We start from the raw sequence: 23,606 nt of genomic DNA, 5'->3' as shown, positions 1-23,606 counted from the left end.
GTTTAGATTAAATTCGTCATAGCTGCAACTCATGTCCTTCATTTGTATTCAACGACCAAACCAAGACGTCACAGAACCCCACTTGATTAGTAAAGCTTTCCTCTTAAATTTGCAATATTCAAATTGCAATATCAGTTTCTTGTTTTTCGTTTGCGTGCAAGAAATAGACTCTTGTGGTCTCGTTGATCATGCTGCGGCATGGTCAATAATTTCTCGGAGTTGGTTTAGCGATTACTAAGGCACGACATCTTCACATGTTCGTTGTCGGATCGTCAAAGCCAACTTTTACCAAAAACGATAGCTACCACATCGAAACAACCGCCTCTATTACCAATGCTTAAAACCTCCACGGTGCATAGTATCATAGCTTGATATCCTAGTGACCTCATTTATTGTCAAGCAACACTCCAGCCAAGTACTAGAACACACATGAGGAAATGCTGAAGTCCACAAGGGTAATAAACGGCACAAACTATATTAACACATCAGTATATTACAATACAAACAGGACCAAACGGAGCTTGTACAATCTCAACTCATAACCAGAACAAAAACGGGAACTAAACATTGAACATCTTGTTTGAGCCTGTATGCAGATCATACACAAATCAGAATTTTAGATGGGTCTTCTGAAACAACAATCTTCAAGCTGAAGTACCTTGCAGTTCTTGCCTCGACACAAACCACCCTGAACCCGCATGAGCATGGTAGACTTGGCAAGCAACAGAATAGCATGGAGAGTATGAAAAATGATATTTGATCCAGGCTAGGATCTCCAGATAAGCAGCAACCAGCATGGAGAATATGCCATTGATATTTGATCCAGGCTATAATCACATGAGATCGATCTCTTTTGTCTTCAACATCTTCAAAATCCATCTTGTTGCTTCTTTTCACAGCCAAGGCTTAAAATTTGCACAATGATGTGGCTGAATCGCTAAATTATAGTAGTAACAAAGAACATTAGAAGGATATCTTCTAAAGAGTTGACGCCAGATGTAATCTTGTATTAACTAATTGCTTGAATTTCTCTTGTTCTCATGTAAGTCATGAACTGCCCAGGTATTTCAGCAAGAAGTGACTGAACTATGGATATCCCAGTACCTGGAAATACAATGGATTATCACATTCCTTTACTTTCTAAGTGAAGGTCAGGAAAACAAAATCATATGCAGGAGACAGCGAACAAATATTATACAGATGGCAAGATACATGAAAACAGAATGATTTGTCCTCTAATGCCAAAATTACATCGAACACAGCTTTACTAAAACACATACCATGCACATCTTTCATTGGGGCGAACTGTATCACATCCCTTGATGCAACTCTCCCCGTTGAGCTTTCCGATCTTCCCCCTTTATTTGGATCCAGAAACTGCACAGTGAAAGAATATTGTCGTCTGATTTTATCTACTTTTCAGTGATTAGGGTTATGTCAGTAGTAGACCCTTCTAATTGGTACAGAACTGTTACTTTAGCATTCCACTTTTATGTCTAAAAGGAAATATACAAATGAATTTACACAAATAAAACTGTGAAAACTTGTCCAGTCCCATTACCTCCATTTCCTTGAAGTCAGCCCCACCAACTCCAACAACAATGATGGACAAAGGAAAATCGGATGCCTTTATAATTGCATCAATAGTCTCCTGAAAATCAGTCACTACACCATCCTGGACAAAAGATTAACGGGTAAGAACGAAAAACATGGTGCAGTTTTTAAAGATGGGCCTAGAGGTATTACATACCGTCACTATTAACAGAATAAAGTATTTCTGTTGGTTGTTTGTAAGGGATTGGCTTGCTATTGCTGTAGCCGTGCTAAGTAGAGGACCAAAGAGTGTAGGACCAGCCAATGACACATTGCGTAGCGCACTGATATAAGCTGACATAATTCCCTGTATTCCCTCAACCTGAGGAAGATTATATGGGTAGGCTATGAATAAATGGAAGCTTAAACCTTAAGAAGCCACCCAAAAAAGAGAGGAGAATGCGGCACAAGGGTTCATTCATTTTCAAATACAAACAAGTTTACTAAACTTAACTAAGATGGGTGAAAAAGCAGATTCTCAATTAGCTTTCCAGAGAAAGCACACAAATTGTTCATCTGAAGACGATACTCCATTCAAATGTTGGAAAAAAAGTAAAATACCTCAGGCTGATAAGTGCTGCCATTTAAGTTGAAACAGTGTGAAACAGGACCGTCAATAGGTCTTGCCCCATAGCCCCAAGAGGGGATACGCTTAGCTGGGTCATAGTACTGTAGTATATCTCCAATCTCCAGTATTACCTGCCACAAAAACAGCAATGGAAGAACCTAATATCAATTTGTGCTCAAAGGTTCATCAGAATACAAAACTAGAATGATAAATCAGTTGCCCACTCTTTGATATGCATTTGGCCGTCCGGAGGGGTCAATATAATGCAAGGAATCTGGAAGCCGAGGGTTTCCATTTGAAGCTATAAAGCATAAACATTGACAGTAAAAAAATAGGAAGCGTGTTGTTACAAACTAGTGAATGAGAATTGAGCAAGGCCAGCTTGCAGTAGCACATCCGTGCATACCTGTGTAGTCGATGGCTACCATCAAATTCAATTGACACCCAGCAGAAATATAATCGATAAAAGTATGTCTACTATTCTCAAGATATTTCTCCACATATACCTGGCTCTTCAATACCTGCATGTCAGAATAAAATTCGGTTAATACAGTATAACAGTTGCAGAGGTTCTACAGAAGAAGAAAAATATTACCTCCTTACTATGACAATCATGTGCATTGCTGGCAGGAACAAAGAAATTTTCACCATTCCCACTATGGTACATGTTTTCCAATTCGGCGACTGATTTTACTATCTTGCTGTCAAATTACAAAGGTATCTAATCAGAAAAAAACATGAATTTGAGAATTGATGGCATAGGCTATAAGGCACCATTACATGCTAACAACTAATAAACAACAAAAGCAAGTGCAGGTAGCATGTTGAGTCACAAAAGGGGACAATTACCCAACTAGGTCATGTTTGCCATTGCTACTGAAGTTGAAGCATTCTATCATGAGGAGATTCTCCTGAAACATAATACAGCCACGAGAAAAGAAATACAGAGGGATTAGACACATACAAAAGCCATTAGGCAACAAAGAAAGTGGATTTTTTCTTTATTCATTTTAGAGCAGCCGCCTGTGACGCCTGTCGAAGCGCTACCTTTCAAAGGGGGCCGGCTGGTGAAGATCTAAGGCTGGCTACCTAACTTACCGCTTCATGCATGCTCCAGTGAAGCTCAGCCATCGATTCCACATTGGACGACTCCATTTAAATTACAGTTTTGGGTTACTCGTCGTTGTCAAGCTCTGCGCCCTTCTACCGTCTTCTTTTACCTTTTGTTGCTTTACTTTTCACATGCGACCTTCTGACTACATAAGCCTAGATTTAGGGTGGTAATGGCATGTTATTTTGCTAGGGTTTCCCCCTAAGCCGCCACTGTTCGCATGCCGGCAGGAACTCCTGTAGCTAATCTAAGGGAGTTTTGAATCTTCTGAATTTTCTGAGTTTCCTGAACTTGTCAAGCCGGTCCTTGTCACCGCCCATGCGCTTGCAGAGAACTAACAGCACCAGCTAGTGGTTCAAAACTTCAAATAAACATGTACATAATGCTGACTCGAGGGGCACGAAAGTTCGTATATATAAGCTCTGATTGCACCCTAAACAGAAAGTACAAAAGAAAATGGAAGTGGAAAGATCTCATGCCTTACTTCCGACCTGTTGGAGATTCATAATCACTGGCTTCCACTTAGGATTGAGATCATTCTTCCTTACTTCTGTCTTGCAAATTGGAACAGGTGTTCCGTTCTCTGACATTCTGGATATTAGCAAGAAAGGATCCTGTAATAAGCATGATTAGAAAAGTGAAAAACTATTTTCTTCTGCAACCAACAATCCACAGGCGAAGCATAGATAGCCATTCACCAAATTGCAAGTGCAACAACAGTAAAACAAGTACCCAGCAAAAGATGAAAACATGAGCTTACACTTTTTGAAAGAAGATCCTTGATTTCAAGATCTGAACAGTGGAATACCATTTCCATTAATGCTTTTGAACCAGCACTTTCTTCGGCCTGAACAGTTAACTCACCAAATTTACTAGGATTTGGTAAGTTGTGCTCAGAAACACCAAGCTTTAGGGTGAACAATCTATTCTGTTTGGTGATAACCTACAAAATCAACTTTGATCTCAAGAAACAAAATATGCAAGTGCTGGCCACACTACTTTGCAACCACAAAACAGTATGTTTATGATGAACCTAGGATAATATGTCGTGGAACTGGAACTACCAACCAGTTCTAGAGCTGAAAATCCAGATGATAAAATAAACTTGGCCACCAGGTTAATACAAGCAGGATTTCTTACTTTGTCCTTTCCTCCCTTCACCACTTATTTTAAGTTTTACAGCACAGTTTGACGTATTCATTGCAGAAGGTCCAAAATAGTTACTCTTTCCTCAACACAAGCATGTTTTGTGCACTTAAGTATTTAGTCAAGGAAAGAAACAATAGCCACGAAAAGCAGCAATGATTTAACCATAGTAAACATACATCGGATAAATTACAGATGGCTTCTCCAAGAAACTGTTGCTCCTCCAGTTTAAGCATCTGCATTTCAGGGCAGGCTAACATTAGAATTGTAATGACAGATGAAAGGAGGAATGAGAGAAGACTTTCCAAGATATCATATTTGCCAGTATCCTTGCCAAAACTAGTGTGTGCAATGGAATGTAGATTAGGGTTGTTCATATCAGCAAAAAGAAATGGTAGAAAAGAAGGAATACAGTGAAGAAACAAATAAAATGAACTGACAGTATCAGAATTACAGATATCTTTCTTCTACTTTGGGAAATCTATGCAGAATCACAATTTTAAGATACTCTGTGGTTTCTAGAGAACTTCAGTAACCAACAGACTAAAAACCACGGAACAATCAAATATTTTTTGTATAATTTACACCATTATAAATAAAAATTAACTAAACCTACTGCTACATAATCCAATTTGGGACAGTGCAAAAAAGTAAAGTTGTCATGAAATGTGGACTTTCACATCGAAGGCTTTCTCTAGCAGAAAATCATCGGTACGAGTATTTTGAGAAGAAAAATGAAAACAATGACAAAACATAATTACCTTTTCACCGACTTCATGAAACTGCGGATCAATATCATAAATATGAAACCTGTGAGGAAATATATCTGTTATAACCGAGGATCGACAAGATGTAAAATCCATTCTTAACACTTGTAGTCTAAGAAAGAAACAAGAGAGAATTGAAGTGATTTAGTGAACAGTAGAATCTTACACCAATGGCTGAAGAACTTCAAACTGGTATTGCAAAATGATCTTTGCATTCCATGACGGGCTCGATGAATTTACAATAACTTCAGTGCGCCCAATTTCTTCAAGTGCTCCGTCATTGCTCGAATACACGACGACTATGGGATTGCTCTGCAAAAGAGAGAGGGAGATTGAGAAGTGTAACACAAAGTTGGATGAGATAATATGATAGAATAGATTTGTTCTGGACATGGGTTCACGGTATCAAGGCAAGAGTAGCAGCATGGGAGGAGTCCATGAGAGAGAAGTATCCTAAGAGTCCACTAGTAAAGTATAGGATTAAGAAAGAGTCCAATTGTATAAGGAAATTTCTAAGTCTAGTTGTATTAGAAGAGGTCAAGGGCCTCAGCATATATAAGGATGACATATGCATTCACATTGGAGGCAAGCAAGAACAATCAATCTATTCTCCCAAGTTATTCTGTCCTCTAAACCTATGTCTACCCAATCCCTCGCAGCCATGCCAGCTGGGTATCTTCAGCCCAGTAGTTATCCCTTTGTGAATCAAGGTTCACAACATTTGGTATCACAGCCGACCACCATGGCTTCTAGGGGCTGTTTGGATTCGGCCTCTGCTAGCTACGCCAAATCGTTGGCACGCCAATTTATTGGCAGACGTTTTCGCCGCCAGCTTCTCGCCGACAAATTGGGGCGAAATTGAGCTGCAGCCACCGACATAGCCTGGGCAAGCCAGAAAATTGGCTCCCATCCAAACAGACGGACAGCTGGAAGTCAACGCCAATTATTCGGCTGGGCAGGTGTTGGCTCAAATCCAAACAGACCCCTAGTGCCAACTCTTTCATGGAACAGTTCAAGGCCCATCTGATCTACTTTTGACGAATTCAAGATTCGCATACTTGAGACTGATACAGAAAAGAGATGGATAGCAATGGCTTCAGCAGAAAGCATAGTGAGCATGGTAGCAACATCGTTCGTGCAGCCGGAAGTTGACGCAGCAACAGTGGTTCGACAGAAAGCATCAGAGGCGCACGAAGAAGCAGTGGTGACAGTTACTACGAGACAACCAGATGCAACAGCTTCAGATGCAGATAGAGGAGCGACAACAGAGCAACCAGGTGCACAACCACGCGTAACATCATCAGCAAAATCCTCTTCAGTGGTAGGACTGAGGCAGCTGGCTGGAAATACCTCGTGTGTGGTGTGTTACAGCCCTGCCCCTAAAGTGTTGATTTTGCGTTAAAATTGGCAAAGATGGTGGTTAAGTGATAGCCTAGCCTCAAATGTGGAAGCGGAAAGAATCCTATTGCCAACTGAAAGCCAGTGACATAATAAGGGACATTCCAAATATTCTTAGGAGAGGATCTCGGACAGAGGTTCTCCACTGGAAAGATTTTTGTGTGGACTTAAACGAAATAGAAAAATCAAGGAATTCCTTTAATGGTGGTCGCAGTTTCCTTGTTTTGCATCAAGAGAATCAAACATCCAAGGAGTCTATGCTGGAAATTGCAGGCATGTTGTACATGAAATCTGTATCTCTAGAAGCTGGAAATCAGGTTGACCTAGAGATATACAAGTTGCCATCTGAGTCGACATGTCTCGAAGCTGCTCATGGATGGTTGCAAGGTCTTGTACCCAGGGTGCAGCGGCATCCGGTAGGGTCAGCCTTTTCCCCTGGACCAGACATGGAGGCTGATATCAAATTGCAAGAGCCCTAGTTGTGCAGGACTATTCGGTAACCTGGAGGTATTGCGGCCTCACGGGAACAGCGAGGTTTGGTAACGGTAAAATTTCTTTTATGCTTTCCTAATAGTGACCGCTGATTCCTATAAGTACACAACTAGGACCCTCCAAAAGTGATTATTACTTCCTTTAATTAACTAGGATCGAATCCCTGATTAGATCAGCTGCCAGCCCTAACCTGGCTCGCTGGCTTCCCCCTACACCTATACGGGATGCCCCACATGACAATAGCATTCTTCAATATACATGCGAACTTTGCCCAATGCTCCTCCTAAAGGGATCTGTATAGACACATAACTATAGCAGCATATGAAGGAAACTTAAAGAACTTGATATTTGGGGGGCTATGTATTTTCTTTGAAGAGCGGGCAAGCATTAAGTGATATCTCTGAGCAGTGCAGTGTTGCTTTGTTAAAGGCTGCTTATAAGTAACATGTCACTCTTCTCTATATTCCATCATCTAAATATCACATGGGTTTGTAAAAGGTCTAATAATTTCACCTTATTTTATTAGGGGAATTGTACATATACCACTAGTGTTTGCTGGTAGTATAAATTACCATTGGATCTTGGAAGTGATGTAATTGCTCTGGTAACACTGAAAACATGGGGGATAGTTTTTTTTATTCTGGTGGCAAGTGAACGAGCTTGACTAAATCTGTACCTTAAGTTTTACATACATTTGTAGTTAGATCACCAGGTTTTACTTGTAAAGTTGCCACTATAATCAGTGCGATTTCTATGTTAACACTGTAAACAGGTGAAATAGTTACTGTTGAACACTCGACCTGCGCAAACAAGTTTGACCATGGTCCAGGCTTACAGCTCATTCTGTTTGCAGGATCCCAAATCAAAGGACTAGAAAAGGTAAAAGATTAAGCTGCCCTCTTCACTCCAATTCTTAGGAATTTTCCATAAGGTCGCACCTAATACTAAGAATCCTTAGGAACTGGCCCAATATGGACACAATCCTAAGAAATCTAGTACCCACATTCCTATGAAACAAATGGCATACATAAGAAGAAATCCCGTAGGAAGAAATCCCTATGAAAATCCTCCAAAAATCCTACAAATCAAATAAACCCTTACTGACCATACTGCTCTCAAAATTTCAAAAAAAAATGAAAATTCCCAAGGTATGCATAGTGCAATAATGTGTCATGTGTGAAGCTGCAAATTTTGCGCGAAAAGTATGTCCATCTATGTGATGCATGAAAGAAATGCGTAGACACTGTTGTTGTGTTGAACCCTCCATTATTTCCTACTTTTGTACAGGACACAGATGGACATATGATGCAGAGCATCCTACGGACATCACCATGTCAAGAGTCCGTTTGGCAAGTGACACGTGCGACCTCTGCTTCACATACATAAAGGTGAATCATCACCTTAACACGTGTTCACTTGACCCCTTCGAGGATGGTATACTACTTGACACTCCTCTCGTGTGCATGCATAGGTATTACCGGAGCTTCACCATTAACGAGAGGGAGTGCAAGCACATGTGTACGACTACACCATCCGTGAGGGAAGCATGGAAGAGAAGACGGAAGAAGACCGAAGAAAGGACAAGGCTGCACCTGCCCGGATCATCAGCCCCTGGCCCGGACGATCCAACTACACGCCCGAAGACAACAACACCAGCCCGGACGAAGCCAGATCATCCGGACCCCCATCCGGATCATCCGGACCCTTGACGCCTGGATCATCCGGACTACCTCCTGGATCATCCGGACCATGCATGCGTGCGTGACTTGGGCCAAGGCCCGTGTACCCATTTCGCCCCCTCACTTACCCCTTCGTGTCTTAGACTATAAATAGACCTCCTCCACCTTCTTTCTAGGGTTAGCAATATGATAACTCATCTTAGTTGAGCTTTGCTCCTTACCTTCTATTCTTGAGAGAGAGACCACTCCCATGGAGTTCAAGACCTCCATGTGAGCATGTGAGAAGATCCCGAGGGATTCAAGACCTCTTTGTGGGAAGGATCTATCTAGATCACCAAGACCAAGACCCCATCTCCTTTGGATTTGGGATGAAGTCTACCTTGTATCTTTCCCTTTGATTGTCCATGTACCTTGTGGATCCATGTGTTTGTTAGTCTAGTGGATGTGTGATTGGATTTGTTTGTGAGTGTTCCTCTTGTGATTTCCCCCCATTCTTCCCCGTGTTCGTCGTGTTCTTCGAGGAATCCTCCAATTCGTGAAAGATCGGTCATTAGGGTTCCACCCAACATCATCTTGGTATCATGGGCCACGTTGATCACGAATTTGGAGTCCTCTCCTTCGTTTTCTTGCCCAATTTCGAAAATCCCCACCAAAAAATAGCCTCACCAAATTTTTTGCATTTTGTTGGTTCTTGTGAGATTTTGTTGTGTTTGATCCACGATTTTGTTGTTTAGCAAGTGGATCCTGGCTTTCCCCACCTCCCCACCACGAAATCCCTCCAAAAAAAATTCTTTTCACATCAATTTTAACCCTCCAAAATCAAAAAATTCCGCCCAAATCGCGTCCCCGAGAGGAAATCCCGAGCAGTTTGCCCTGCCCGGATCATCCGGATGTGCTCCCAGATCATCCAGACATAACCCGGATCAGTTGGACCCTCTTCCAGGCGTCCGACTAACCCACGCACCCAAAAATCAGTACCCGAGTTGACGAACCCGGATCATCCGGACCTACTCCCGGATGTCCGGGACACCCTGAAACTGACACGGCTGAAATCTTGTTTCGGTCATAACTAATTCATCCGGAGTCCGACTCGATGTCCTTCAGCTCGTTTCATAGCTATTGACATCCCCCATCCCACAAAAATACTACCATCATCATTTGACTCCATTAAAATTTTGAAATTTTGGCATCTTTGCCTAGGCCCTCCACCATAACATCTGCAATACCACCATAGCCTTCTGCAACATAACCCATTTTGATCCCCATTGCATTTGTGGTTGTTTGAGCTGTGATTTGAGTCTCCTAAGGTGTTTAGGCTACTTAGGGACGGTTACTTCTTCATTAACGACCACCTCAACTTCCGCATTGCCAACTTTGACACCAGCACCGCCTTCCGCTACCACCATTTGACATTTGAGATTTTGAGTTGTGGTTTTCCTGTTTACTAAGGTGTTTCGGCTAATTAGGAACGGTTCGACATCGCCACTCATTTTCTCCACGGACTCGACATCGACAATGTCCACTTCATCATCATCCATCCTTACTTACAAACGAGAAACCACCGACAGTAACTCCGACGACATCATTGTACATTTCCTTGCCATTGCATTGATAGCCCCGAGCCTATTGTGTATCTTTCCCACCGAGACTAGCGAGTTGAGAATTGTTGGGCCACGCTCATTGTGCACCGTAGTGATATGCTTACGCCGCATAGCTAGTTTTAGCGTGCAATCATCTTGCTATCATCATTGTGCCATTAAGTCTCTCTCGTGCATATCTTGCATACTTGTCTCATATATTGGCTCAAGCATCAAGCATAGTGGAAAAAGCATACAAAAAAAGAAGAAAAAAAGAGAAAAATTTTTTAAGCAAAAGAGGAGATACAAAAGAGGTTGTAAGCAATAGAAATAGCATTGAGCCATTTTGCATAGTATATCATCTTGGAGCATCCATAGATAGCATACTTGGGATTGAAGACGGCACAGTTTCTCACATAGGTTGGTGCACAAGCGTATCTAGCCCATTTGAGCAATCGAGCTATTGTCACTCTAGTATCCGTGCAACAGAGCTTTTTGCGTGGCAACACATTTTGTGCTCATTCCTTGGTTGCGCAGATCCCGCTTATCTATCCGTGTGTGTGTTCCTTTGTGCCACCATAGCTATTGATCTATTTGCTTTACATTGCGATTTTGTGAATCTTTCTCAATATTATCGATTTAATTGACTTACACTTGCTTGAATTTTGTGCCACTTGTCCTAACCAAGCCACTCGATAAGCTTTAGTTTGTAGGTGCAAGTGAACAAGTCCAGTACTAATTCCGCTATTCTGTCATTTCACTTTGAGTGATACGGGATACATCCTCAACTTTGGGAGAAGGTATATTGGTATTGTTTATCTCATTTCCTACTCACTTTTGCTCGAGTCTTGTGATGGATAGGCAAAGCACATCTACTTCGGTCTACAACAACAACGACGAGCTTGATGCCATGAAAAACTTCATCGACGCCAAGATGGATGCTCTAATGGAGGAGCTCAAAGCCCTCATCAACACCGGCAAGAGGTCTTCATCATCTTCGAGAAGACGCTCAAGTGCACATGCTTCCGAGCTACCATCTCCGGCAAGGTCACATCGGCATCGACACCATCGTCGACAAGAACATGAAGGTCAAGAGCTCAATACCAACCATCGCTCAACGACTTCACCATCTACATTGGCATCTTTGCCAAGCGACTTCAAGGCATCTTCGCCTTTGGATACGCGGCATCTTTGCCGACAATCACCTCAAAATTACGCTCAAGAGAAGCTCCCCGAGCTCAAGTCCACGACTTCCACGAGCTACTACGGCGACCTCGACACTGACCATGAGATTCCTTTCTATGGGACTGAAGACCCCAAGGAGTGTCTCAAGTGGGAGCGCAAGATGGACGCCTACCTCAAGCTACATCAAGTACCCTTCGAAGATCAAGTGAAGTGCACCGCAAATAACTTCCACGACTATGGTCGACATGGTGGTTTCACACACCTTCAAAGAGCTTCGAAATGAGTTGGCCCAAGACGAAGGCTATGTGGCGAGAGTTTTTGCCTTCCACCTACACGGAACATCTTCTTCGCCAATTGGAGAACACCATCCAAGGATCCAAGTCCATCGACGAGTACTTCAAGGAGATGAGAAAGCCTTGCGACGAGCCGGCGTGCACGACCCCAATTGGATGAAGTTTCGCTTCATGATGGGTTTGAACAACGACATCTCCAAGACTATCTTCCTCGAGAACTACGAGTCTCTCGACGATGTCTATATTGGTGCTCTCAAGGCGCAACAAGAACTCATGAAGGCCAAGGCTTCTCCACCCGAAGCACACATCACGGCGACCAAGCTCCACGACAACGAGCATGAGGATAGTACCACCAAGATGTCCAACCCCGACGAGCTCCAAGATGACGCTCCCAAGTTCGACTTCACCACCATCCCTCTTTGTGGCATATTGACGATGCCGAGTCTACCACAACTCTTTTTGAAGACGGTGCGGCGATGACTACGACTACGACTACGGAGCCTCTCATGGAACATGCTTTGGAAGCCAGCGACATAGTGGCGAGCAAGGATGATGCTTCCATCTTCAGCCTTCATCCACGGCGACAGTGACAAGATGGTTGAGCACGGGATTTTCCCTTCAACTATGGCGGCCTATGATGATGAGTTGAGAGACTTGTGCCACCATATTGAGAGTGAGAGTGACTTCACCACTAGCCCCATATATGATGAGATGCCACAATTCCCATGTGAGGAGAGCCACAACCACCGCCACTTGAGTGAGATGAGTGACTCCACCATATGTGACTTTGAGTGCACCTATTTTGAGGGAGTGAGTGAGCCACCACATAGAGAGAGTGAGATAGTTGATAGGTCTTGTGAGGCCATTTGCACTTATAACAACTTAACCACTACCTCTATTGTGTCTTCTCATTTGATGCTAGGTCCCATATACAATGACGCCTCGATCCTCAAGGACTTCGTCCTTCCTTTGGACAAGACGATGGCCATGGTGGACTATGATGCACCCCCACATGGTTCCATCAAGATGAAGATGATGACCACGATTTGGTCTTTACCACTTCACCTACACCACATGAGTGGAATGAGAAAGGTAACATAGGTGAAGGTGATGCTCTTGTCCCACTAGTGGACATTCTTGACATTGATTGCTTGCATGATGTTGATCCACCTATTGCCATGCTTCATGCTAGTTCGACTTCCCCATGCCATGATTTACCCATTTATGATGAGTTTGATGATTGCCATGTGAAGTCTATTAGTTGTGATGCCATGTTGCATAGGATTTCTTGTGATAATTCTCTCGGTCACATCATGTTTGACAATCCGCTTGACGTGTCATATGCTATGCATGAGATCAACCATATGGCATATTTGCAATCTCATTGTACACATATGAGATCAACGCATATGCCATCAAAATAAACCCAATTTGCACATATGACATAGATGACAAGCCCATGGTTATTGACATTTGTTTCTCTTGCAATGATATTGGTATGCTCCCTTTGCATCATTTCAATCGTATGCCATGACATGATCACCTAGCTTCGGAAATGCATTGTTTGCCATGTTATGCTTCCGCTATTGCTCATGAGACCCCCATAGTTTCCTCATACATGTTAGGACATTTTGATCCATCCCATCCATTGCATGATCTCAATAATTGTGTGCACCATATGCTCTTCATGAATAAAAATGCTATTGTTGTGCCATATACTTGCATGCTCTATTTGTGTCCCCATCGTGTTATACATAACAACTATTCTTTCATGATGGATGACATGTTCCTATACCATGCCTCAAATTTCTTTGAGCACTGCTTATCTTGTGCTAACTCACACGTGCACATACACATCATGATGGATGATGTGTACATTTACCACGCACACACTTTCTTTGGTTTGTGTCTCTTTTGTGTAGGTCATCGCACATATTTGTCGACCTCGCAATCCCATGAGTTGACGAAACGAGCTCTTGAGAGCAACGTTGAACTGGGATCCCGTGGATTGTTTTTCACACCGTTTCCATTGCAGAAGAACTTCGTGCATTTCTTCTATATGGCCCTCACATGGTTATGGGTTATTGTCCATTACATATTCTATGCCCATCTTCCATGTTCACTTTGCATGTATGCTCATTTCCATTTGGATGACATGCTTTGGCTACCCATGCTTTGCATATCACATGATTCATGATTCTAGTGCTCGTATGTGTATTTGCAAGCTTGGTGGAGATATTGCTTGTTATTGCCATATTTGCTTTGTACCCCATGCCTATGATGATACTTTGATATTGCTTTGTGTTCATGCTTGCGATATGTCATGTGCATTGCCTATGCCTACTATTTGCTCACATGACATGATTGCCATCATTTGCCCTAGTGTGTTGCATCTTCACTCCACTAGTTTGCACGACATGATTGATATGCTTGCTTTGTGTAGTGCATCACCCATGATTCATACTTGCTCATTTCATGCGGTTGATAGCCATTATTGTCATGCTTTGCACATGATTCATATTGCTTCTTGTCGTATATCTCCATATGTTGCCTCTTTCATGCTAGATGATTTTCCATGTATTGAGTGCAACAATGCTATTAGTCTTGCTAATGAGATAGCCCCCATAGCTATCTACCATATATTTGGAGATTTTGACATATTTCTTGTGAAGCATGCTTGTCTTCTCTCTTTGCACCATATGCCTAGTGCCATGAACATTAAGATTGTTGCATCATATTATGCAGGCACTTTTACTACTAATGGTTATGTGCAAGAGAAAAGAACCATCATGATGGATGATGTGTTTATCTACCATGCGCATATGTTCTTTGCTTTGTTTTGTGCATGTGTAGGATACTTGGACTTCATGTCAACTTCTACTTCGTGTGAGTTAGACCATTCGAACTATTGAGAGCAAACCTCATACATTCTACCACGACTCGCTTCTACGCCGCATTTGCTTGTGCTTCGGCATTGTGAAGGATGCACGAGGACACGCTTTCAAGGTGACATCCTTCTTGAGCATGGATATTGTGGATCATACTACTTGTGTTGCTTGCACCATGAGACTTCTTGGTCATCTTGGACCACTTGATTGCGCACATGTTAGAGATCTTGCTACGACTTATCATTTTCACATTTCCGTGTCTCATGATATATATGCCTTGTGTGTTGCATCCGACTTGTGGATTACTTGCTCCCATCATATGTTTGGTTGCAACAATGTCATTTCTTCACATATGCCATGCCCATTGATTATCACATGCTAGACTTGATTGCCTCACACATGATGAACACTTGCTCTTTCCATTGCGTTGAGTGCCACACTATCTTCACTACACCATATGCACATTATGCTCGGATTGTCTTGCCCCATGTGTTTAGACACTTCATTTTCTTTGGTGTTGTGAATGATTCATATGCATACCATAGACCATTTGTTGAGCGTTTTATGTATGTTTGCTATGAACTTGAGGTAGATGCTTATTCTCTTGTCACACATATTTGCATCACTACCTCACGTTTACATGCTTGTTTCCATGATGACCTTGATTTTGCTCACATTATGTGCTTATATGTCATGCCACAATCCTATGTCACACCATATGCTATGCTTGATGACGACACTTGTTTAGTGAATCACCACTTGAATGCTTGATTTTGCACTAACGCTAACCACATTTGTTTTTCCAAGTGTTTGTCGTCCTTGCTCCTTTTGAAGGAATCCCAACATGGTGCGACATTGGAGAGTGCCTATTTCGAGCTTCAAGATGACATCCACTTGGTGATCGTCCACTTCTACACGGCGACGCCATCTCTTTCCCATGGTGATTTGGTTTTCTATCCGAGGTTGGATCTTTCCCAAGGGGGAGGGAATGATGTGGAGCATCCTATGGACATCACCATATCAAGTTTCCGTTTGGCAAGTGACACGTGCGACCTCTACTTTACATACATAAAGGTGAATCATCTCCTTTACATGTGTTCACTTGACCCCTCCGAGGATGGTATACTATTTGACACTCCTCTCGTGTGTATGCATAGGTATTACCGGAGCTTCACCATTAATGAGAGGGAGTGCGAGCGCATGTGTACGACTACACCATCCGCGAGGGAAGCATGGAAGAGAAGACGGAAGAAGACCGAAGAACGGACAAGTCTGCACTTGCCCGGATCATCCGGATCCCCTCCCGAACGATCTGGCCGACGCCCGGATGATCGGGCCCCTGGCCCGGACGATCCGGCTACGCGCCCGAAGATAACAGGACGAGCCCGGACGAAGCCGGATCATCCGAAACCCGACGCCCGGATCATCCGGACCACCTCCCGGATCATCTGGACCATGCCTGCGTGCGTGACTTGGGCCGAGGCCCATGTACCCATTTCACCCCCTCACTTACCCCTTCATGACTTAGACTATAAATAGACCTCCTCCACCTCCTTTCTAGGGTTAGCAATATGATAGCTCATCTTAGTCGAGCTCCCATCCCATTTCGCCCCCTCACTTACCCCTTTGTGACTTAGACTATAAATAGACCTCCTCCACCTCCTTTCTAGGGTTAGCAATATGATAGCTCATCTTAGTTGAGCTTTGCTCCTTACCTTCTCCTCTTGAGAGAGAGAGAGAGAGAGAGACCACTCCCATGGAGTTCAAGACCTCCATGTGAGCATGTGAGAAGATCCCGAGGGATTCAAGACCCCCTTGTGGGAAGGATCTATCTAGATCATCAAGACCCCATCTCCTTTGGATTTGGGATGAACTCTACCTTGTATCTTTCCCTTTGATTGTTCATGTACCTTGTGGATCCATGTGTTTGTTAGTCTAGTGGATGTGTGATTGGACTTGTTCTTGAGTGTTCCTCTTGTGATTTCTCCCCATTCTTCCCCGTGTTCGTCATGTTCTTCAAGGAATGCCCCTCCAATTCATGAAAGATCGACCATTAGGGTTCCACCCTACATCAACATACTTCCGCTAAAATTTTGAGGATTTACACTTCACCCATGAAGTACATCTAGCTCTGTTTTTTAAGATGCTAATTGTCATACTTGGGCATGTCCTTTTATTACCACAAGTCAGCATTTCTCACCTTGAGGATAAATTCAACATTTTCTTGAAAACTGAGGCTAGCAGTGGCAAATAAACCGTTTCATCCCTTTCAATGGTACGATGTAATTGCAAGTGTAAATTTATTGTTGCACTTGCGCACATTTGCAGTTGTGGATATACAATATCCTACTACATAACTAACCAAAGATGGAATACAAGCGGTATTTAGTAGCAAATCATTTCAAATATTCAACATGTGATATGTCATAGCAACACATTGAGATGCCAATGACAATAGAATTTCAGACAGGGCAAAATCACAATTGCGAGAACAACAAAAGAGAAGTGTACCTTGAAGAAATATTCTTGATCGCCCAAATTTGATGCGGAGAGAGATAACTATTTCAACATGTCACATAGAGCAAAAGTTAAATAATACAGCAAAAGTTAACAGGTCCGATCAATTCAGAAATTGAAATTCTACTGCTACAATTGATGGATTAAGCAATAAACCAAAACAACACATAAAAACAGACATGTTTCTCCACCCCCCACAAAACACACTTAAGAACGTTCGGGATTCAATACCTAATACCATGACATGACTAAAACAAATGTATCTACTGCTTTGCCCCATGGCTAAAAGTATCCCAATCTGGAGCCCACGAACAAGGTAGGACCCACTTATCAGTTTATCACTGGCCTTAGGTACACCATGCAGTATATTATAGACAACCCTACATAACACAATAGCAACATTCAGTGTAGATTTAAACTGGTGAAGCCTTTGATTAGAACATCAGAAAATTGCAGAGTGCAAGTACAAGTCTGTCGTAAATCATATTCATCGCATTTACCCTAGAATATTCAGTGTAGGCTTGTAGATTGCATAACGCAAATGGTATAACATCTTTTTTTTTGCAGAAATCCCCCGCCCAAGAACAAAAATGCGAACACGGCACCAAAAAAGGGCGCTAGTGGAGTAGGATTAACTGGCTTATGCCAAATGGGAATTCCGATCTCGCCAAGCACAAACCACTTCAGCCCACACCATACACAGGCAAGAGCACCACCGAACGAGGTCGAACCAAGAGATGTAGCAGACTAGCAGTGCCTAGACCCCGTACCTCGATCTGCGTGGACGCGCCGGCGCCGCGGGAGCGGAGGAAGCGATCAGCCACGGTGGAAGCGGCATCGGCGGAGGAGGCGGCGGGGCCGACGGAGTGGCGGCCGGCGCCCATCTCGTCAGAGCAGCAGTTCCCCATGGCGTCCTTCTCCTCTCCCGCTTCGCCGGCGAGGCGAGATCTATCCGTGTATCGATCTCGGCGAGGAGAGAAAGGGGCGCGTGGTAATGGGATGGTAGCAGCAGTACCAACTACAGCAAGTGGAGTCGTGGAGACGACGCGGAGACTTGGACAACGGACGGCTAATGGCAACTTCAACGCGGATCGCCTGGTTGACCTCTCAAACGTTGTCCGGACAGTTTCAGTCATTCAAAGCTCATCAGTAAATGTTTTTGGACGTGACTAACGTCCGACTAGATTGGAAATGAATCCTATCCCAACTCCCTCCCGTGAAACAAGCATGCATGCATCTTTTTTTTTCAGAAAATATTCTTGTATTCAAATCACAAACAAATACAAAGTCTTTAACCCATACAAGCACACCCTAACACACATAATAAACCAGAAAAACACAAAGCACCCTGACACAATCAGTAAAACACGAAAATCTTCAGAGCTCTGTGTCATCATCCTCAAACCTTACGAGGAGACTTATGCAACACAAAAATCGGCAACCAGATCTAAGCAGATCATTATCTTCCATCACGATATAATCACTACCACACTGCTCCCATTTTTCTTCGCTCCGGCGCTGAAAAGACATGGACACACATACGTATCCAACACATCTGCGCCAGCTTTCGCCATTTGTGGCTTTGAGTACCGCTATATGTGTCCCTTCCAAATGGAAGATGTCAGAATCGGGGCCCCGTAGACCCCAAAAAAGATTCGAACTCTGGGGTGTGCACGAAGAACTCCGCTAAGCTACAGCTTCCTACTCACTACCCCACGGCGATGCTCCGTCGTGCTCGAGTGAGAAGGGAGAGGAATGGAACACGGAGGTTTACCCAGGTTCGGGCCACCTTCCGGTGTAAAACCCTACTCCTGCTTTGTGGTGGATTGCCTCGCAAGGAGGATGAAGATGAACTAGTACAAGGGAAGCAAGAGTGCTTGACCCGGATCCACCCACTCTCTACGGTGGAGACTGGCCTATACTTATACTGGCCTTGGTCCTCTTCCCTCATGGCCTAGGCGGGAAGGGATACCACAATGGCCATTTTTTAAGGGGGACAGCAGTACACCTTATCCTGACTAAAGGTGGTCTTCGTCTGCAAAGCCTCTGGTTGAGACGCGCCGGTCGGCTCGGCGATGACCTCCGTTCTGCTGAGCTCGTGGTCTTCGTATTGTTGCACCGAAGAGGTAAGCTTTGGGGATTATTTGGGGATTCCTTGGGAACCCGCATGCTGGCTTTGTCCCTCTAGCACCAAAGAGGGAAAATGTCCTTGCCTGCGCCCGTTGGTGCCCAACTGGCTCCGTTCGTCATGGCTCACTTCACCGCGCGCCTCGTGAGGTGGGTGAAGCCTAGAGATGTCCACCCCTCGGGAGGCCGCTCCTTGGGGGGCGGGCTTGAAGTAGTTCGCCTCGCGAGGCAAGGGCCCTCGCAAGGGTCTTGCTCGTGAAGCCTTGACGTTGGGTCGCGCCGGGCCGTCGATGGATCTACGCGTTGGGCCATAGGCAACCGGGTCTGGGTACCCCCAGTCCCAAAGCCCTGACAGTAGCCCCGAGGCCCATGGCGCACTCGGCCTTCCTTCGAGGCGAAGGCGAAGAAGGGAGGGCAAAGCAACATGGGGCCCAACCGCCTGCGGGCCAGGCTCGACGCGTGGCGCACGAATGGACATGGGACGCCCCACTTCCCCACGACGCCACGGCAACCGCTCCGGCTGAGGGGTGCGTGAGAGAATCGGGGTTCTTTGCATTTCAAGTGATGCTGACGCAGCCGGACTGCGCCCCTTTTCCAGTGTTCCCTCGCGAGGCTCGCCTCTCTTTTCCTTGCTTGCCAAAATGCTCTACGTCATCAGGTCCTGGCCCTCGAGCGAGGCTCAGTCGCCGCTTGTATGTCAGGTCGCGATGCCTGGGACAAGGCCAGGGATGAGTAGGGGCTCCTGAGGCGCGATGCTCAAGAACTCCCCTTTTAACGTGCAAGCGACTTGGTCGAAAAAGAAACAACTCGCCTTGTGAGAGTTGCGGGGGGGAGGGACCTCGCCCGGCAGTAACCGTGGCATATGAGATGGTTTTACTTAGCTTTTTGCAGACCAACTCTTTGCCTGATTGGGGCCGACCCTCCTGAGGTGGCGATGCGTCACCTAGGCTCCACTCGAGTGCTTGTCTCCCAAAGTTCCTGCGCACTGACAGGTTATGAGATACAAAGGGCGATGCACGCTTGCTGATGTGCTCGTGATTGTTACGTGAGAAGACAAGGCACTAAGGACCCGATGAGGTGACATGCACAAGGCCGGCCCGCAAGCCAGAGCTTGATCACTTAGATTTACCAACGTTGCAAGGATGGACCCAAGCACAGACACCGTGCCATGGGGCCCGTGGGTGATACCTCCGGAGCCGATGTGGTATAGAGCGCAGGGTTAACAGTCATGGCAACTCATAAAAGCATAACTGGTTTTTGATACATGAGCAAAACAGCACGGCTGCAGGGGAAGACCCTAACCAGCCTGAGGATAATGCAGCCCGGGGGCACCCTAAAGTGAACAAACCAAAAAGTAACTTGGCAATGATGTTGCAGAAGCATCGAGGTGGTCGATGAAGCATGCCGTGGAGGTTCGTTCCTCACGAGCCGGACGGCTCCGGAGGCTTGGAAGGCTCGTGAGGGGCCGGATCCTCGTGAGACGTCAGCGCCAGGCGCCGGGCCTCATGAGACGCCAATGCGAGCTACTGGTACGTGGCGCCCACGTTGAGCAGGCCGAAGGGCATGCAGATGTAGTTGCAGGGGAAGCCCCCGCTCCGGCCGACACGTGACGGCCATAAGAGGTCTTGAGAAGCGGCTATGTTGAGGTCCGGGATGTTGATGCAGACACGCAGGTCGCCACCTGCATAGGGGGCGACAGCTACACTGGTAGGGAACGCGGGGCGGTGCTCGCCGCACATGGCTTGTGCATCCTGAAGTTCCTTGATCGCCTTGGTGATGAACTCTCGTGCTCCTAGAGCCTCGAGCCGTGTGCCCTGCTTGTGGGGGCGCGCATCGAAGCACGCCTCCAAGTGGTGCCCGAGCACCTCCCTCATCGCACTGGTGATAACCCACAAGTATAGGGGATCGCAACAGTTTTTGAGGGTAGAGTATTCAACCCAAATTTATAGATTCGACACAAGGGGAGCCAAAGAATATTTGAAGGTATTAGCAGTTGAGTTGTCAATTCAACCACACTTGGAGATTAATTATCTGTAGCAAAGTGATCAGTAGCAAAGTAGTATGATAGTTTTGATAATAGTAGCAACAATAACGGTAACGGTATTGGTGATAGCAATAATTTTGTAGCAAGTGTAACAGTAATGATAGCAGTAGTAACTTAGCAAGATCAATATAGGATAAATTCGTAGGCATTGGATCGGTGACTTGTTGGATGATATTCATCATGGGACAGTTATAACCTAGGACGATATGGCACTAGCTCCAGTTCGTCATATAATGTAGGTATGTATTCCGTAAATAGTCATACATGCTTATGGAAAGAACTTGCATGGCATCTTTTGTCCTACCCTCCCATGGCAGTGGGGTCCTATTGGAAACTAAGTGATATTAATGCCTCCTTTTAATAGAGAACCGGAACAAAGCATTAAAACACGGTGAATACATGAACTCCTCAAACTACGGTCATCACCAGGAGTGGCCCTGACTATTGTCACTCCGGGGTTGCCGGATCATAACACGTAGTAGGTGACTATAACTTGCAAGATCGGATCTAGAACATAGATATAATGGTGATAACATAAATGGTTCAGATCTGAAATCATGGCACCCGGGCCCAAAGTGACAAGCATTAAGCATGAAAAAGTCATAGCAACATCAATCTTAGAACATAGTGGATACTAGGGATCAAACCCTAACAAAACTAACTCGATTACATGATGAATCTCATCCAACTCCTCACCGACCAGCGAGCCTATGAAGGAATTACTCACTCCCGGTGGGGAGCATCATGGAATTGGCGATGGAGAAGGGTTGGTGATGACGAAGAACAAAGATCACATGAATATCCCATTGGCTCCAAAGAGGGGAATTACTCACTATATAATTTTTTGTGACATGCATTAACATTTAGTTAGTGAAATTTATGGTCAAAATTTGACACAAATTATGAAGGGGACCAATAAACCAGGAGGGAGGTAGTAGTACGAGTAGCGCAATATACGGTACAGAGGACTAGTACAAATTTAGAAATGGAGTAAGAAGTTACAAGGCTGTGTGACAGACTCTCTAGGCTACATGAGTAATACAAAATATAATTCCCATTGGATCAAGTGCATCTTAACTCACCTGCATATATATGGCTTCTGCATAGCATCTCCATCATCATTATCAGTACATCCTACGCAGGTGAGTTAGGATGCACTTGATCCCGGAAAGGTATCTATCCTTCAAACCAGAGGAGTGCTTCAAACTAACAACAATACATAATATCCAACAAAAGAGGGTCGTGCTACAGCAGTAGGATACATGGCTCAGTCTAGATATTAGTACGAATCAAGTTGTGCATATTTGTTGTTGGCATGAACCCCATCGCCGCATGTCGGGTTTGCAAAAGCCATCCATCGCATGGAAGCTTGATGCCTTTCACACACTGAAGATTATCTGGCAACAAGCTGTGTCGACGAATCTCTGGATATGGTGATTCATGAAACCCATGGTATGATGTGTAAACACAGTCCCCCTTGGCGAATGGAAGTTGCATAGCATGGTAATCATCGCCAGTTATATGATCGATGATTGGTTGGATGATCGGATAAATCAGCCCGAGGAACATGGAGTGGTTATCGAGGCTGTAAACCCGCCTCCAGTTGAATACGCTTGACCCAACGGAGCTGGGTTCTTTCTCGAACACAAAGCAGCCATAGCCATCAATGTCACGAATGCCCCAGGCATTGTACTGCATGTGATTTGATGTAATGGTTTGGTCAATTTGGTACGTGTGAATGAGCATCAAATGACCGCCGTTAGCTGAACGAGCGATAAACCACCACCCATCGGCTGGTATGATTCCAGGTCCTGGAATCATGAAGGCCAGCGCATTTGCGTCTGCTGCAACAATTCAAATTGGAGACCAAAAGGGCAAAAATAAACAATCATGTTCAGAGTATGTGTGGAATTAAGATTATTATAACAGTGACACATATCATAGATAGAGAATTGCAATGTCGTGGTCATAATCATACCCCAAGTTAAAAAAAAATAAGCCAATGGATTTCATATTTCTAGCAATATTCATGGTTCAAACATCATGTAACAATGAGAGGAAACACAACTATGACAGGGCCTACTCATATTCTACCATAGCACTTACTACTGTTCTCATAGCAACTCTAAGCAATAACATGCGTTGTTATAAAAATCTTGGAAATGAGAGTAACATATAGCAATCATGAGGTTATACTCATAATATCTATTCTAACAATCAG

At 44.4% G+C, this 23,606-nt stretch overlaps 1 protein-coding gene across 2 annotated transcripts; it reads right to left on the bottom strand.

Moving 5' to 3' along the window:
• Nucleotides 1-454: 454 nt before the first annotated feature.
• On the bottom strand, nucleotides 455-18,365 carry LOC125512520 (protein BONZAI 1). 2 transcript variants are annotated; one of them, XM_048677616.2, is made up of 16 exons: nucleotides 17,985-18,365; nucleotides 17,209-17,256; nucleotides 5,352-5,497; nucleotides 5,180-5,228; nucleotides 4,598-4,654; nucleotides 4,033-4,215; nucleotides 3,752-3,886; nucleotides 3,011-3,072; nucleotides 2,757-2,862; nucleotides 2,568-2,682; nucleotides 2,386-2,462; nucleotides 2,155-2,292; nucleotides 1,751-1,915; nucleotides 1,562-1,675; nucleotides 1,281-1,377; nucleotides 455-1,104 (listed from the first exon to the last, which is right to left on the bottom strand). In XM_048677616.2, exons 1-16 carry the CDS (start codon nucleotides 18,348-18,350, stop codon nucleotides 1,010-1,012), a joined length of 1,953 nt encoding a protein of 650 aa, XP_048533573.2. In that variant the 5' UTR covers nucleotides 18,351-18,365; the 3' UTR covers nucleotides 455-1,009. The 2 variants fall into 2 exon arrangements, with proteins under 2 accessions (XP_048533573.2, XP_048533574.2); XM_048677617.2 differs by having other exon boundaries at nucleotides 3,764-3,886.
• Nucleotides 18,366-23,606: the final 5,241 nt, after the last annotated feature.

Source organism: Triticum urartu, chromosome 6A (assembly GCF_056163025.1).
Source record: "Triticum urartu cultivar PI428250 chromosome 6A, HENAU_Tu73, whole genome shotgun sequence".
NCBI lineage: Eukaryota > Viridiplantae > Streptophyta > Magnoliopsida > Poales > Poaceae > Triticum > Triticum urartu.
This window is presented reverse-complemented; position numbering and strand designations above follow the sequence as displayed.